This window comes from Vicugna pacos, chromosome 12 (genome assembly GCF_048564905.1).
Source record: "Vicugna pacos chromosome 12, VicPac4, whole genome shotgun sequence".
In the NCBI taxonomy this organism is placed as follows: Eukaryota; Metazoa; Chordata; class Mammalia; order Artiodactyla; family Camelidae; genus Vicugna; species Vicugna pacos.
The window spans coordinates 53,056,517-53,074,071 of NC_132998.1; the positions used below are offsets into that span (position 1 = coordinate 53,056,517).

Sequence of the window (17,555 nt, forward strand, 5' to 3'; positions counted from 1 at the left end):
TATTCAAGCCTTCACGGCCTGATAGAAAATGATTTCAAACCCTGTGCTTTAAAAAGACAGCACCTAAACTCTTCCCACAAAGATCCTTTACAGACTCCTAACTGTCAAAACTGACGACATCTCAGCAGTCCGTCCTGATCACGCCTTTCTCCTGTGACTGAAAACACTATGCTGCACACTGGAAACTGACACAACACTGTAAACTGACTACTTCAATTAAAAACAGGTTAAAAAGAAAAAAAGAGAAATATTGGCTGAGATTATAAGAATGAATTAAATTACTTTAATTCTCATGAAAAAAGAAAAGCACTCTATTCTGTACTCCAGAAACGAACACATTGTAAATCAACTAAACATCAAACAAACAAACAACATAAAACGCCCCCCTCCCAAGACTTTGGACTTTCAATACCTGGCCATTCATTCTCCATCTCCTTCCCCTACACCTTCAACACAGGGGATCCCAGGATTCTGCCCACGGTTCTCACTCCACGTGTTCCCAGGATGCGTTCTTTCTCTTTCCCTCAAGTGCAGCTGGTGTGCCCGTGTTTCCCAGATCTGTGTGACACAGACCTTGACCTCTTGCTCCTGAACTACCGGTCTGTACTTCTAACGCTTTCACGCATCTTCTGAATAGCATGTGAGACCCTCACATTCAGCACAGTCAGAGCCGGACTATCCTCTTTGCACACTCAGCTACATTTGACACATCCCTTTTCCTCATCACTCACGTGGTCGTTAAGCTCTGTTGACTGTAGCTCTAAATGTCTTTCTGATAGACCCTTCCGTGCGCTGCTTCTGTTACCACTATTACCCTCAAAATGCTTTACCAGGACGGACCTTTCTGAATTCTTGATCTGGGGCAGACTCTCCACCTCTCTGAGCCTCAGTTTCTTCGTCTGTGAAATGGGGATGACCATCTCTGACTTGGGAGCACTAAAAGGGGTGCTGGGGGTGGAAGCCCCTCCCCACCCCACTGCACTGTACCCATCCCGGGGTCACCCTGATCACCCGCACAGTACAAGGCTGTCAACAGGAACCACACTTTTAGACTATTTAAGCTAAGAAGTAAATGTCATTAGCAACATTATTATCATCATTACATTTCACATCAGTATAAGAGAGGGCAAGCAAATGGTTAAGAGAGGGGTTTCACTTTATATGAAAAGTGTCCGTTTCACTTAAATATGTCAAAAGGTGTCTTTAAGATGCAGTTTTCTCATCTGTCAAATGGGGCAGGTATTTAGAACTATTGTAAGAAATTTGGTGCTCGAAACAAAACATTATTCACAATGGCTGGCACATGCTAGCCACTCAAAAATGTATTTTTTTCGCTCAGTCCTCTCCTCCTCCCACCTCTGAGCTGGAGCGCCCTGCCTTCACCCCACCGGTCCACTCCCGTGCACACTCAGCTCTCAGCCCAGTTACTTTCTAAATCAGAGTCTACTCAGGTCAGTCTTCGGTTCCAAAAAACAAAAAACCAAAAAACAAAACTTTCCACCAATTTTCATTGCCCGTATGACAAAGACCATCTGAGTATGGCATTTATGGTCCTTTAGAAACCTAACCCCAGGCTACCTTTCCAGCTTACAGACTTACCATTCTTTATTATATAACCTGTACACCTAACGTACCTTACACTGTCAAGCTTGGCTTCTTTACGGCAGCCACCCCCACCTTCAAGGTCTTCCTCCCTCTCATTTCTAGCTGATGAAGTCGTACTCACATTTGCATAAGCATCTGTTTCCCCCAATAGAGACTAATTCCTTGGAAACAAAGGCCCCTCCTTATTGTCCTGGCACACTGCAGTCGCTGATTCATTCATTCACCAAGCACTTTTTAAACTGAGAACCAGGCGTGGTGCTAAGTACCAGGGATACAAAGCCAAAGAAGACACGGTGCGCACCAGTAACCATAGGCAGTCTGGCTGGGGAGACGGGCACACCAGCAAGTCTAGCTGAGGGTGACGGGTGAGAGGATAGAGCACCGGCTCTCCAACCCGGTCATATATTAGAATCCCTGGAATCACTTTTTTACAATGTTAATATTGCCTAGGTTCAACCACCAAAGATTCTAATTTAATTGGTCTGTGGTGCATTTTTTTAAAAAACTTTTTTGGCATAGTTATGAGTGCAAGGATTGCAAGTCTCTGAGAAAGGGCCTTATACTGAACATGACAGATATACACTGTAGCTGGCACTTTGAGTTGTTCCACGGATTCTGCCCCCTTTCCGTACACCGTTCCTCCACATGACTTTGGAAACATTGCCTATCCCCATCTCAAACGTAACAGCAGAGACAGGTTTCTTTCGGCCTTTGGACACTGCTATGCCTGGCTGTGACATCTGGAACCACAGCAACCATAATGTATCCATGAGGGGAACCATCTGGAGGTAAAACTGAGATCTAGAAAGGAGTGGCATTCTTGCTGACACTGTTAAGCTGTTGTCTCAAGCTACTCCACTGTTGATCTACCTGTGCATTTTTGGATGGATGAAATAATAAATTTCCTAATTGCTTATGCTACTTGGAGTCAGTTTTCTGTTAACCTAAAGCAGATAGCATCCTAAATAACAGACAAACAAACGAAACTTGGAGATCAAGGAAAGCAGCCCAGCGAAGGTGACATCTGAGAAGTCTTCAGCAAGGCAGTCAAGAAGAAGGAGAAGCAAATATAAAGGCATGGGTATAAAAGTGTAAGAGATTCTTGGAATTTCATACAGTTCAGAATGGCTATGGCAAAGAATATGAGTATGAAGGTGAGGTTGGAGGGGAGGGAGTCTGAGGCGGGAATCTGAGGAGGCTTGGATGCTGTGAATTAGAATACGGCCACCAAACCTTTGCAACTTCTTCTATTAAGAAGCAGAGTCTAGGCGGGAGGGTAAACTCAGTGGTAGAGCATGTGCTTAGCATGCACAAGGTCCTGGGTTCGATCCCCAGTACTATTAAATAAATAATAAATAAATAAATAAATAAATAAACAAACAACCTAATTGCCACCCCTCCACTCCCCCCCTTAAAAAAGAAAAAAAGAAGCAGTCTATTACCATATGATCCAGCAATCCCACTCTTGGCCATATATCCAGAGAAAACTGTAATTCTAAAAGACATATGCACCCCAATGTTCACAGCAGCACTATTTACAAAAGCCAAGACATGGAAACAACTTAAATGTCCATCAACAGATGACTGAATAAAGAAGATGTGGTGTGTATATATATATATATATATATATATACATACACATATACACACACAATGGAATACTACTTAGCCATAAAAAAGAATGAAATAATGCCATTTGTAGCAACATGGATGGACATAGAGATTATCATACTAAATGAAGTAAGTCAAACAGAGAAAGACAAATATTATACGATATCACTTATATGTGGAATCTAAGAAAATGGTACAAATTCTATTTACAAACCAAAAACAGACTCATGGACACAGAAAACAAACTCTGGTTATCAGAGGGGAAGGGGTGGGGAGGGATAAATTAAGGGTTGGAGATTAACAGACATACATTCCTATATATAAAATAGGTAAACAACAAGGTCCTACTGTATAGCACAGGGAAATATATTCAATATCTTGTAATAACATATAGTGGAAAGGAATCTGAAAAGAAAAAATATATGTACATATGTGTATGTATAACAATTACTTTGCTGTACCTGAAACTAACATTGTAAATCAACAACACTTCAATAATAAAAAAAATTTTTTTAAAGAAGAAGAAGAAGGAGGAATAGGGTTTATTTCAACACCCACGAATCTGGCTGGCTTCATGACTTGCTTTGACCAACAGAACATGTGAAAAGTGATGTTATGTGAGTTCCACAGCCGGGGGCTGGCTCTCCTTAAATGCTGTCTTGGGGCTACCATGCTGTAAGGAAGGCAGTCTAGCCTGCTGGAGGATGAGAGGCCGGTGGAGGAGAACTGAGGTGCTTCAGCTGAGCCAGTACCAAGCGCTGGGCATGTGAGGGAGGAGGCCACCCCGGACCAGGCAGCTCGTCCAGCCATCATCTGATGGCACATGAGCCCCGGAGGGACCAGCAGGTGGACTTCCAGCCAACCCACAAAATCATAAGAAGTAATCAAGGACTGTTAGTCGGCCATGACATTTAGCGTGGCTTGTTACACAACAAATATATCTGATGACTTTACTCTGAAAACTGTGAGGGGTAACCTGATCAGGCTCACGTGTAGGACGATCGCTTTGGCAGCAACACCAAGAATGTACTGGAGTGGGGCACAGGATGGAGGCAGAAGACTATGGTGTCTATTGTGCTGAGAAAGAATGTGAGTGTGAACTAAAAGTGTGGCAGAGGGAAGGCGAGGAAGAGTTAACCCAGGAGTAAAATCAACATGATGGTGAGTACCAGTCGTAGGGTAAAAAGCATAAAAGTGAATTAAGAATTACTCAGAGTTTCTGGACTAGCTAAATGAGTGGACGATAGGCCATTCACTAAGAGAGGGACTATGGGGGGAGAAAGGTTAGACACAGTAGTGTAACAGCCAAGACGAGATGTACAGCATGGAGCTGTGAAAACTCACTGAATGTTTGATGAATAAATCCCTATCATTAATCTGGGTGCCTACTGAAATATTCTACTCCAGGGAGCCATTGTTATTGGGCATAACCTGAGTTCTCTCTAAGTCGAGTTTTCATGGTGTGAACTCATTTTATGGATACTTCGTCAGAATAGAAAGGAAAAGAAAAGGTAAGATTTGACATTGTCCAAAATGCTGATAAATCTGCACACTGTTCAGTGTACGTGCATCAATCTGTAATTCGCAGGGAACATTACTAGTATACAATGTTCTTGCCTCAAGGCACTTTCTTAGTGTATCCAGAGGGTAAACTCCATGACACAGGTTCTCCCCTTTTTTTTTGTTTTTCTCACACGACTGCCATCCTGCAGAGAAGGGGCTTCCCTAACTCCATGCTGGACAGAGTTGAGTCCATCTCCAGGCTGTATATTTCATCAACTGAGCACCGTCTATGATTTACGAATAGAATACGCTACAGAGGCTACAAATAATTAAAATATGCACATGTAAATATTGGCTTACCTTTGAAATTGATTAAAATAGCAAGTAAACGGCTGGGAACCAATCTCATCCTTCCAGTACTGTTGCCAGTTCATGACACTTTCCAAGTTCTTCTGATTTTCTCTCTTACAGGGAGGGATATAGGAGCACTAACAAAACAGAACACAGAAAGCAAACCGATTATTCTATCGAATATTGAAATATAGTCCTTTTTAAACAGAGAGATGGAATTACGCGGATAGTAAATCTAATTCTGACCTACTTAATTTTTAATACAATCAAACTGAAACTGCTAAACTTGTATTTTCAGATATCAAATCTGGTGCACTTACAGAAAGTATTCCAGTAATAAAAATACAGCCAGAAATAACTTTCAGTCATTACAGTATAAAGATATTTTATAAACAGTTATAATTTACAAGTGAATTGAACGCATGCTATACTCTGGAAGCATGAGGGCTTGCTGATCAACCAAATGGGCTTAAAGAAAAAGTTAATTTGTCCCCCGTTTCTAATGGACCTTGGTGTTTTTCCTCTTTCACTTTTACCTAACAGATCAAGCAGAGAGCTCTCCTCTGACACTGCTCTCAACCACTAAAACACTCCAGGCTCCTTCTCTTACATTCTTTTGCACAAACAAAATCAACAGAGAAGTTCTTCTCACGTATATAAAATTGATGCATTTGGCTAACGGATGCCCTTTCCTGGCCCTGCCTCTGACAGAGCAGTTCTCGCTGAAGAGAATTTATTACCCTAAGCAATATACACTCAGCAGAATCAGAAAACTGCCCTTAACCCTAGACGTGAAAATTTCCCCTTAGCATTCTAATCCATTTCCTCCAGGTCGGTCTTTGATAATGATGATGATCACGGAGAGGAGGCCGGCTCCCGGTCACTGAGCGCTCACGATGCCAGACACGGTAATAAGTGTTTAACAGGCCTGACCTCCTGCCCTTCTGACAACAAGCCTTTAGTGAGCCCCATTTTACAGGGGAGGACACTGAGATTTTGGTCAGCTCTACAACTGGGACTAGAGTCTGCTGATTCATCACATTCCACTCTCAGATGGTTAACCGAGGTGTCCGCTAGTAAGGAGCAGGGAAAAAAACTCATTAGCTTTATAGTATAATTTGAGCTGCGTTATTTTACAGAATACAACTTGTCAGTACCTTCTCACTATTTTCTGGTAAAGTACAAACTTTTTAGCGTGATGGACAAAGCTCTTCGTGATCTGGTCCTTGCCTGTCCTCGTCCTCACTTAAGTCTTGGAGGCGGTCGTACAAAAGCCTCTGCTCCCAGGTCTGCCACATGCTGTCTCACCTACCTCGTGCTGTTCTGTCTTCTTTTAATGCCCTTAGTCCCCTTCTTTCTTTTTTTCTTTTTTTTTTTGGTGGTGGGGGGTGTGGAGAGAGATAATTAGGTTTATTTATTTATTTGTTTGTTTGTTTATTTAATGGAGGTACTGGGGACTGAACCCAGGACCTCATGCATGCTAAGCATGCACTAACCACTGAGCTGTACCCTCCCACCTGGACCCCTTCTTCCAAGTTGCAGTTCCAGGCATCTGTCTGGGGAAGCCTTCTCTTTCTTACTCCACGGTTAAGTCCCCTGCACTTGCATTGCCACAGATGTTGCACCCGGCACCATCACAGCTGGAATCACCCAGTATCCTATTTCTCTGTTTAATGTCAGCCTCCTCGGTTTGCTGGCAAGCTGGGACAAACGCTATTTTTCTCTCTTCTGTATCTTTACTCTTAGGGCTACGCCTGCTAACAGTGAAGTTCCAAAAACGTTGGTAGAATTAATTAATAACAACACACTTAGATAGATTTTTATTCAAGATGATGAAGCTATTTCCACATCTCACATGAGGGTAAACATCTTAATAAACCAATATAAACACATTTTAAATTTTAGTGAATTTGGTTATTTTCTATTCTATGTAAGAAACTCAAAACATGTTATGCGAATATTGTCTCAATGATGGAATCATTGCATATTTATCCTCTGCCTATACAGTTTCACTTCTATTAATAACAATAACATAAAGTTAAAAAACTCTGTGATGTTATGAATTTTGAGTTCTTCCAAAGTAGCCGTTGGGCTTAGAAGCAATGGAGACCATTAGACCAGGCTACCGTCATGGTATTTGTTATGTGTTTGAGCTTAAGTAAATTATTTCGTTTTTCTGGATTTCATTTTTTCTAATCTGTTAAATCTCCAACCTAATTTCTAGCTCCACATCTCTATGATTCTCTTCTCAGAGGTCGGCCAAGAAAGGACTCAGCAGAAGGCAGGACTACAAACCTTGCTGCAGAATTTTTCCCAGGAGCGACCCCTGGAGAGATGGCTGGGGAGGCTGAAGACACCACCATTGCAGGCAGCAAGAAGGATGCGTGTGGTAGGTCTTGACTTGGGGACCAGTATCTGCATTAGGAAAATGTTCATAAGGGGCTTCTGATTTTCCTTTTGCTCATTTCCTCTAATGTGCTGGACATTTCCTTTCCTTCTATTAAAAATTCTTCTGTATCATGATCAATTAGTTTATAAAGTGAAAGTTGGTGCCAAATGAATGGGCTCTTTGTAGGAAGGAGAAATTTCTAGATTTGCAGGCAGAAGCCGTGAGGTGTGAAATCTGAAAAATTCATCAGAGCTCTTTTTACAATGGGCATACGAAAAGTACACTAAACATACAAGAGGTATACTCAACATTTTAGGGAGTTAACAACCTACAACCAGGTGTAATTAAAGGAGATTTTAAAATGTGGCAAGTCAACCAGTTCGAATTCTTTACTATTCAGTTTGGGGGGGGGGCGGGGGTGGGGGTAGTGGAGAAATGGATTTAAAAGAAATGTCTCTACCAAATGACACCCGTATGATCTGACCAGGGGAATCACACCTATATGGGTCTGAAAAAGACAGACAAAAATTTTCACTGAGTGTACAAAGTTTTGTACTAGGTATGCTGTGATTTTGTGTTGGACACAAGGAATGTTTCTTGCCTTTAGGAAACTCTGAGCTGCCATGGACGGATTTTTGGAAGCAAAGTACCCTTTCACATTGGGCAAAATAACCTGTGATCCAAATTCAAGTGTTTTTCATGCACTGCATTCTTTCCAAAGAGGATCATAGATTAAATAATGAGCTTATGACACTCCAGCAACTTCTAAAACACATCGGCTTGAAAGGAAAATTGTTAAAAGGCTAAACTTTATGTGCTTAAAAATCATTATTGTTTATTACATCGTTTTTTGACAAATGCTTAATAATTTATTAGAGATTTTTAAAATTCCTAAAATGTATAATTCAGCATGCAAGAAAGATTAAAATAAGAAATTAAGCACATCATTTTGTTATATTAAAGTTCTGGCAAAAGTTTGGGCTTCCTCCAATGTCCTTTTTTGTTTTGTTTTGTTTTGATTTGATTTTTAAATTTTTTAAACTCCTTTATTGTGGTATGTTATATCTTAATTGTCCACTTAGTTTGTCTTTAAAATTTCTGTGAAGCCTAACTCAGATTCTCCCTAGATTCCTTCTCAATTTTACTTTTAGTAGATCAGTGTAGATTGTTAGAATTTTCAAATAAGCTATAAATGAAAATTCAAAGCAGTGTTCTCCAACAAAAGCTATCAATCATAGAAACATTCCTTTCCAGGTTGTTCAAGCCTGATGGTTTCCAGGCACCATAATGGCTCTTCTATGAATGTCCCTCCTTTGGGGGAAGGGGCACAAATAATAATGCACATCATATGAGGATCATCATCATTATCATCATCATCAAGGCCAACATTTATTTATACTTTAGACATCACATTAATCCAAGTCTCACTTAATTCAAATGAGCAACTATTATAATCATCCCCATTTTACAGATGAGGAAACTGGGGGACAAAAGGGTTTAAGAACACTTTCCTTAGGATACAATAGCAAAAGGAATAGCTGGGATTCAAACCCCAGAATATTCTCAACCACTGCACCTCACTGCCTCCTATGTCTCTATCTTTAGGGCTTCCCAGTTTTCTCGCTTTGGAGTCCACTGATTTGGGGGTAAGGGAGATGTCCTGACTTCTGCAACCCTCTCTTGGAGAACCAGGGTAATGTTTCTTTGGGACTGGAATCGGTGTAGTCCTCCTGAAGACAGATAAGCTATCTGTTGCAGCCCTTTGTTTGTTTTCCGGTACATTCCAAGAGAAACGCATTGGAAGTCTTTGTTTGTTCCCTCCTGTCTTGATTTGGCTTCAGGGTTGGTTTTTGGTGCCATAGATGTAATTTCACTTAGGGGAATTGATAGACACAATGTCTTTGGTCATGGAGGACAATAAGCATTCCCTTGGAGAAACTTCTTCATACAGTTCTGACCTCTTTTGTTTTTCATTTGCAAAGGCAGCATCTAATATCATTATCACCCAAATAACCTTCACTAGAGTCTGTGTCATTTGCTGCCTAAACTTGCATGAAATCACTTTCTTTTAATAAGTCAGAGAAAGAGGCATGTGATGAAATATATTTGTTTAACGCCTACCTTCTAGAAAGAAAATTTGACTTTTGCATTCATGACGAAAGTTGACAGAATCGAGGGGGCTATTCTGAATATATGAATGGAAAGCCTTCTAGCGAGTTTATTTGGGGACGGACACGATCACCATTTGACTTCAAATATTTGATTATGTACATATTACCATTTCTTCTCCATCATCTCATTTTAGGGCTTGTCAAGACTGGTAACAGCATTCTTTTCCAGCCCACCACAATGAATTTGTGTTTTAATAGAACCCTTTTTGAATGGGTTTTTTGTGATAAGTGTCTTGAGGACTACCCTACAATCAGGTGGGCAGAGCAGGCAAAATTCACTTTCTTCCTTTATTGAGTCATTAACAAAAATTACTGCACAAAACACGTGGTCTATTTAACTAAACACTGGGGACCAGGTTCTATGTTAGGCATTATCGAAGAAAGAGAAATGAAGAAACTTTGGGGGTTCCAGCTTCCTTCGTGACTTGGTTAGGGAGGGGAGTATTGAAAGACATACTACTGGAATGGGTTTAGTGGACTAAATACAGACTAAATAATTTCCAAGGTAAATTTGGTTAGAAAACGAATTCTTAAAACATTATCCACTGGAACACAGGTGTAATTATATATTGAATACCATAATCCCACATTTTATGAAATCCTGTAAGACATCTCTGTGTCAGCTATGATTTGTAACTTTAATGACATTTCTGACAATATAAACATATAACCAGAAAAGCATCATGGAATAAAAAGTGTAACTGAGTCATTTATAAACTCCACAACATTTCACATGCCTCAAGAATTCATTGTGTGCATACGCCACGTGCGCATGCACACACACACACACACACACACATTCCTTATGAATGTAGGTTAATTGAACAAATACATACAAAATTATACATCAGCTAAACAATTAAATTCTAGGGCAAGGTGGTTCCAGAACAGGCACCCACATCTGAAAGCTAAATGAAAATAATCTTATGGAAAAATCTGAAGGTCAAATGAATGGCTCAGAAAAATGTGAAAAGTAAGGCTAACTAAGACTGGGAGACGCTATCATTTATTTTATGCTAAAGTCATACTGTCTTTAGGTATGAACCAAATCAACATCATTCTTGATATTAGAGAACGATCTCTTTTCATTATCAATCTCAAAAACTTCATAGATAACAGTGTGAAATAATACACATCTGTACCTAAATGTTTGCTTCCTATTAAAATTCAAACTCTCAGTATGCTCACTCCCCATCACCACAGAATCAAACACTTTAACCTTTCAAAATAGTCAATATAAGGCAGTGTAAAAAGACTACTAAATAATAAATATCTTAAAGGAAAAAAAAAAAAAGACTAGGAGACGCTAAATGAGCTCTTCAGAGAGAGCAGGCTGGGCAGGTACAGAGTGGTGGCCGGACTAGAGCAGTGTTTGTGGAAGTATGTTCCACGGGCCACTGACTGTCTGTCAAAAAGGCCCCCCCCTCCACCTACTGAGCGTCTGATTCAGTTGGACTAGGAATCTGCACTTTTAACAGCTCCCTTTCTGCCCTGGAATGACAGATGTTTTGGAACTGATAGTTTACGCAGTAAGCCGTGCTTGATTGCTGAGCACTGGACAGGAAACAAAGACGAGCTGCTGCTTCCTGCCCCGCTGCTTCCTCCCTCCCCAGGAGCGTGCAGAGCAAGGACAGCGGGTTTACAAAGTGCTTTGTGATTACCAAGGAGGAAGCGAAGATTTCGAAAATTTGGGCTCACGGGTAAGAGAGGAAGCTTCACAAAAGAGACGATGTGATTGTGTCTTTAGGGGCCAACGGGGTTTTGCTTCTCAGAGAATGCGCTGGGAAAGTGACATTCCAAAAAGCAGAAACAGAATGGGAAAGATTCTGTGTATGGATGTTCCAGAAAGATCGAATCACCTAACGCACTCGAAGGGTAGCGGCCGTGGGAGATGACACAAAATGCCCAAGTTATCTGAACTACCACTTATGAAGAACTGTCCCTCTATCCTTAGGTGCTTCTGTGACAAGCCACTCCCTTCCTCCCGCAGGGTATCCCCACCCACCCCGCCCCCCACAACGCTCCTTCACTTAGAATGTAATTATTATGCGTTAACACAACATCTGCAGTTTTGTAATTTAACAATATCCGTTTAACTCCTGGATTCAGGTAGACTGCTAAAGCTGGTGATCTTATCAAAACTGAGAAAAGTCTGGAACGACATTCCACTTTCAAGAGAAAACATTTCATCCCACTCAAGAATTAGAAAATAAAATGTGGTCAAAACAGTAAAAAAAAAAAAAAAAGAAAAGAAAAGAAAAGAAAAGAAAAGAAAAATACAGTGTTTTTGCCAAAAATAGAGGTCAACTCTAAATAGGAGGAGGCAGATCAAAATGGGAAGTTTTAATCTGGAAGAAACTCAACAGTGATTATTTATAACAAGCATGGGAGTACACGTAACAATTCGGTCAATGGCTTATGATAATTTAAAATCCTTGAGGTGAGAGCCAATCCTCTTACAAACGTATACAACATTGAAATGAAATGAAACTTCTTAAACGCTTATGCATGCCTTCAGATATGTCTCACTGATGGCATTGTGTACTGTATTGCGTACTGTAAGGTACACAAGTTCAATGTGTGTATATGTGTAGACAAATATTCAATGAAATATAACCACCATCATTTCTGCATGAATGAGGCCAACAAGCCCTGCCCCTAGTAAGTCCCCTAGAACCAGAACTGATAGACGGTGGTGATGCAAAATCGATGCTTCCTATTTGTGGCAGAATTTTTTCCAAAGATGGCTGTCCCAATATCCATCCCAATGTCCACACCCCTACAATGTGACACTGACACTCCTCTTTTCGGGGCTGTGGGTTTCCCTTCCCTAGAACATGGATGAGTTTGTGACTCATTACAGAGGAAGTGATGCTACGGGACTTCCAAGGCTAACTCAGAAAAGGCGACATAGCTTCATCTGCATCTCTCTTTTGGGGATGCTTGCCCTTGGCACTCTGTCGCTGCGCTGTGAGGAACCCCAAAGCAGCCCATGCAGAGAGAGCACACGGAGACACCTGTGTGGAAAGGAACCAAGGTCCCCCAGTCAAGAGCCAACATCAACTCCCTGACGTGGGAGTAAGTGCGCCTTCAGATGAATCTAGCCTCAGCCTTCGAGTCTGGGACCTCAGACATCATGCGGCAGAGATCAACGGTCCCCACTGTGCCCTATATTTATGACCCACAGACTTTGTGCACATAATAAAAATGGTCTGACCCACACAATAACCTTTGACAGTGGCTAAGAGATCATAGGACCCCTTGGACTAAAAAGGTGGAAATCCCTTAAGGTTTTCCTTCATCCACATACCTGAAAAAACTTGAGGCTTGGTACGTGGGAGTCCAGTGAGTCACTGTGATGGAAGACAGGACTCCTTATCCAATCCCCAGCCCTCAAGCTCCTTGAATGAAGGGGAGGCTGTTTATCCTTGAAAAAGAACCTCAAGTAATGCCCTTCTCCCACCCTCCCCCAAGAGAACACGCAGCCATTCACAGCTGTGCAGTGGGGAAGGGGCAGACGCTGAGTGTATCATTGGACGCTGGCTCTGTGCTAACCCTAACCCCTGGGGCCCCTAAGTATGACTGTGCTCAGACTGCGGGCTCATGGGGTCAGGGGCAAAATGAGTTTTGACCCAAGTTGGTCCAGTCAGTCCATGAACTCTCCTGTGATTGAGATTCTGAATGTCCAGATGCAATACACATGCTTAAAACACTGGTCCTAATTCCTACCTTGACCTCTTATCCATAGAGAGAAGGCTATTATAGTGGGTAACTCTGAACCAACCTCCTTCTTCCCCAAATAGTCACTACTGCATCCGTAGGGAAGTCACAGAGTTTACAGGAGTGGGGATTCCCCAAACTCTTTCCTACCACATTCCCATCTGCCTTGCGTATTTGGCTCTTGAAGAAGACATGCAAGTCCTGGAGAATGACTGCATCGTTCAGTGAATCAGCGGTGACTCCACTTTTAGATGCTGCTTCAGATACAGTCTCCTTACTGAAGCAAATAAACTTATTCATTTGCTCCAGTCAATTCTAATTCTATGGCAACTGATCTGGCCAAAGCTACCTTCTCCATCCTTGGGGACCGAGAGCCCAGAGACTGATTTTACCTGGCAGAGACGGTGTAGACTTCGCTGTCTTCCTCAGGTCTACCTCAGTTCTCTCTGGACGTCATGCTCTAGTGTGCAGGGACCTTGACCCCCTCACCCTCCCACAGGACATCACACTGCCCGTACACTGATGACATCATGCGGATCAGAAATCAGGGAGTACAAAGTGCCCTAGATTCCTTGGCAAAGCACAAGTGTGCCGGAGGGTGGAAAATGCAGTGGCCCGTTGCTTCGGTGGTGCGTCTGGGGGTCTGGGGGTACCAGGAACATCCGGCTGTCCCCTCCAAAGTGAAAGGCAGGTTGCAGTGCCTTTCACTCCTTAAAACTAAGAAACAGGCACAATGCTTGATGGACTCCTTTTATTTTGGAGGAAACATTTACCCACATTTGGGATTGCTCCTCTGACCCCTTACTAAGAAGCCTGTAACCCTGCCAGTTTGCACTGGTGGCCAGAGAAGAGCCCCCTCCAGTTACTCCAGCTGCAGAAATTCTCTTGACTGACTTGGCCTCCAATGGGGTCTGTGACAGACTGGCGAGTCGGGGAGAAGGTGTGATATATGGAGCTTAAAGAGAGTCCTGGTAGCATAAATCAAACCATGGTAATTGGTCTATTTTTTAAAAAAATTCATTATTAGAGAATCGTCATATCTTCCTATGGTTTGACATTTACTGGCACAGAATTGATAAAAGTATTCACTTGAAATCATTTTAACTTTTCCTATATTTGTGGTTATCCCCTCATTCTTGTTTCTAATTTTGTGCTTTTGGAAAGCATTTCATTGGTAACTAGCTATAGCTAAGAATTCATGTCTGCACTTATCTTTCTGGGGGAAAAAAAAAAAAGACGATCCTGCACTCCTTGAAAATGTTCAACATTATCACCAATGGAAATTCTGAAATGCTGCAAATTTTTAACACCATAAATTTGTGTTGTTGATTTTCCACCAATTGGTTCTGCAAAAATCAAACTAAGTTTCAGCTGAAAAACACTGAAGGGCAAAGTGGTTGAGATCAATCAGAAGAAAACAGACATCAGTACTTCCCTTGGGGGAGGGAGACAGGGCTGGGTGAAGGACAGCTCAGCGGATGGAGGAAGGAGAGGCCACCTCAGGTCTAAGCAGTAAGTGCATCCTGTTCCCCAATACTGTGTGAAGCCCTCTGACAACTGCACCAGGAAGTAAGCCTGAACCCAGCAGGGATTTCTGTCACCACTGCATCCCCAGAACGGGGAAGAGAACCTGCCACATGCAAGAACCCCAGAGACGTCTGTTGAATTAATGATTCTACAGCTATATCTGGGTGGGGGCAGGTAATTAGGTTTATGTGTTTATTTATTTATTTTAATGGAGGTACTGGGGATTGAACCCAGAACCTCGTGCATGCGAAGCACACGCTCTACCACTGAGCTATACCTCCACCCCCCACCCCAGTCAACAGATACTTTTAAATGATGCAACCTGTGGAAGATTTGTCATGTAGGCATCTTCCCACCAGCTATGAAGATCAAGGAATGGAGAGTCAGAGGTACTGAGGTACCAGAAACCGGGCTGCTGCCTCAGTATTACCAATAAAGTTTGTGACAAAGTCCCCAAACTCTTTCCTCATCCATGAAATTTCTCCTACTAGATGCCTCAGTCACTACACGTGCAAAAGGCAAAGTTTATTTATTCCACAAGCGTTGGCCAATTATCCCTTCCTGGATCATTTCGTACGTTACCTACAATCCTCAGTCTGTGAAGAAACGGAGGCGCGAGAGGTTGCTGAGTGACTGGCCTACAGGTACCCACCTAGATTCGGGTGTGGGCACCTGGATGTGGACACCTTGGCCTTTTCCATTAAACCGGGCAGTTTTTAAATGCTTGCTATGTGTGCAGCTCTGCCCTGGACACTGCTGGCGAAGCCCAAGGCGGTTCCTGAAGCGGGGACTGTAGGAAGGGCTTCTCATTCCTCCAACATTGTGCCGACGCAATGGTACAGGCGAGGTGGGTACTCAAGACAACACACCACGTCTCTCAAGGAAGTACCTTCATCTTCAATACACTGATCCTCTCAGTCATATTATCTGTTCTCTCCCCATGTGTTTCACAGAGCACTCATTTTAAAGTAACGTTTCTGGGCTCTCTCTCATTACAAACGTAAGCCATCTTTCTTGGAGGAAATTTAGAAACTGGAAGTAGTCAAAAAGAAAACTAATGCTGTGTGTATGTGTGTAGGTAATGAATACATAAACACAAACATATTTTACTTTCCTAAATATGGAATCATGCTGTTTCGAAAACTACCTTTTTGTCAATAACATGCCATAAACATCTGTTGGTGTAAATTTATATATATATAATTGAGTGCATCATATTTCATCATATGAATGTAAATCTATGTCAATTCCTTCAACCAGTACCATATTATCTGACATTTAGGTCTCAGATGGTTTACCATTTTTAACGATGTTGCAAATAATACATTAACAGCTACATCTTTCAACAACTCTACAATTTTTTTCCTGTACCGTGTATTGCTAGAAATAATAGTACTGGGTCAAAGAATACACATATTGTACCAGGATGAACAGTGTCTTCCCCCAAATTCATGTCCACTCAGAACCTCAGAACGTGACCTTATTCAGAAATACAGTCTTTGCGGATATAATTAAGATGGAGTCACAGTAACTTACGGTGGGCCCTAAATCCAGTGACTGCTGTCTCTAGAAAAGAAAGGAGAGTGAGCTACAAAAGATACACACAGAGGGAAGACATCCCTGGGGAGACGGAGGCAGAAATCATGGGAGTGATGCAGCCGCAAGCCCGAGGATGCCCAGCACCGCAGGGAACCACCATTAGCCAGGATAAGGCAAGGGAGGATTTTTTTTTTTCCTGGAGCCTTCAAGGGAAGAAGGACCCTGCTGACATGTTGATTTTAGATTTCTATCCTCCAGGACTGTGGAGGAATCAGTTTCTGTTGTTTTAAGCCACCCAGTTTATAGTACTTGGTTACAGCAGCCCTAGGAAAACAACACATGGATTTTCCCAGATTCTGGTATGTTTTTCCAGTTGCTCCCTGGCAGAGTGCTGTCCCCAGCAGTGTGCAAGACTGCCACACCCTCACAGCCTCACCAGTGTGATATGTGCCATCTTGATAGGCAGGGAAAGTATCTCAACATTGCATTGATTAATATTTCTTTGACTATTAGTAGATTACACAGGTTTTCCATGTGCCTGGTTCGTTGTCATTCTTCACTGAACTGCCCGTTCATGCTCTTGGCCGGTGTATTACTCAGGGTTCCACAGAGAAACAGAACCAGTAGCGTATATTTAGACTTATAGAAAGACTTATTCTGAGGACTTGGCTCAGGAGCTAGTGGAAGCTGAGAAGTCCCACGATGTGAGACCTGGGAAAGCCGATGGTGTAATTCAGTCTGAGTCCAAAGGCTTGCGAATGAAGAGAGCCAGTGTCACGGCTCAGTTCAAGCAGAGAGCAAATTTGCTCTTCCTCCTTTTGTTCCATTCAGGCTCTCAGGAGATTGGCTAATGCCCACACACTTTGGTAAGGGTGATCCTCTTTACTAAGGCAATCGCGTCAAATGCTGATCTCTTCCAGAAACAGGCAAACCCAGAAATAATGTTCTGCCAGCTATCCGGGCATCCTTCAGCCCAGTCAAGATGACACAGAAAATTAACCATCGCACTTGGTGTTCTACTGAAGAGATGATCATTTACTGCTAAGAGCGCTTCACATAATGAGTTTTGAATCATTTCTCTACCATGGTGCAAATATTCTCTCAAGTTTGTCATTTTTCTCTCAATTTCAACTTTTAAA

The 17,555-nt window shown here is 42.1% G+C and overlaps 1 protein-coding gene and 1 non-coding gene across 2 annotated transcripts in view; both read right to left on the reverse strand.

Moving 5' to 3' along the window:
- The window catches only part of KCNMB4 (potassium calcium-activated channel subfamily M regulatory beta subunit 4), a 55,073-nt gene that overhangs the window by 24,080 nt on the left and 13,438 nt on the right, over nt 1–17,555 (reverse strand). The window contains exon 2 of the mRNA XM_006197824.3: nt 5,080–5,207. Coding sequence (XP_006197886.1) covers nt 5,080–5,207 — 128 coding nt within the window. The remainder of the gene's footprint in view (nt 1–5,079; nt 5,208–17,555) is intronic.
- On the reverse strand, nt 15,087–15,158 carry TRNAA-CGC (transfer RNA alanine (anticodon CGC)). Its single transcript has one exon. It is a non-coding gene; the product is annotated as a tRNA-Ala (tRNA).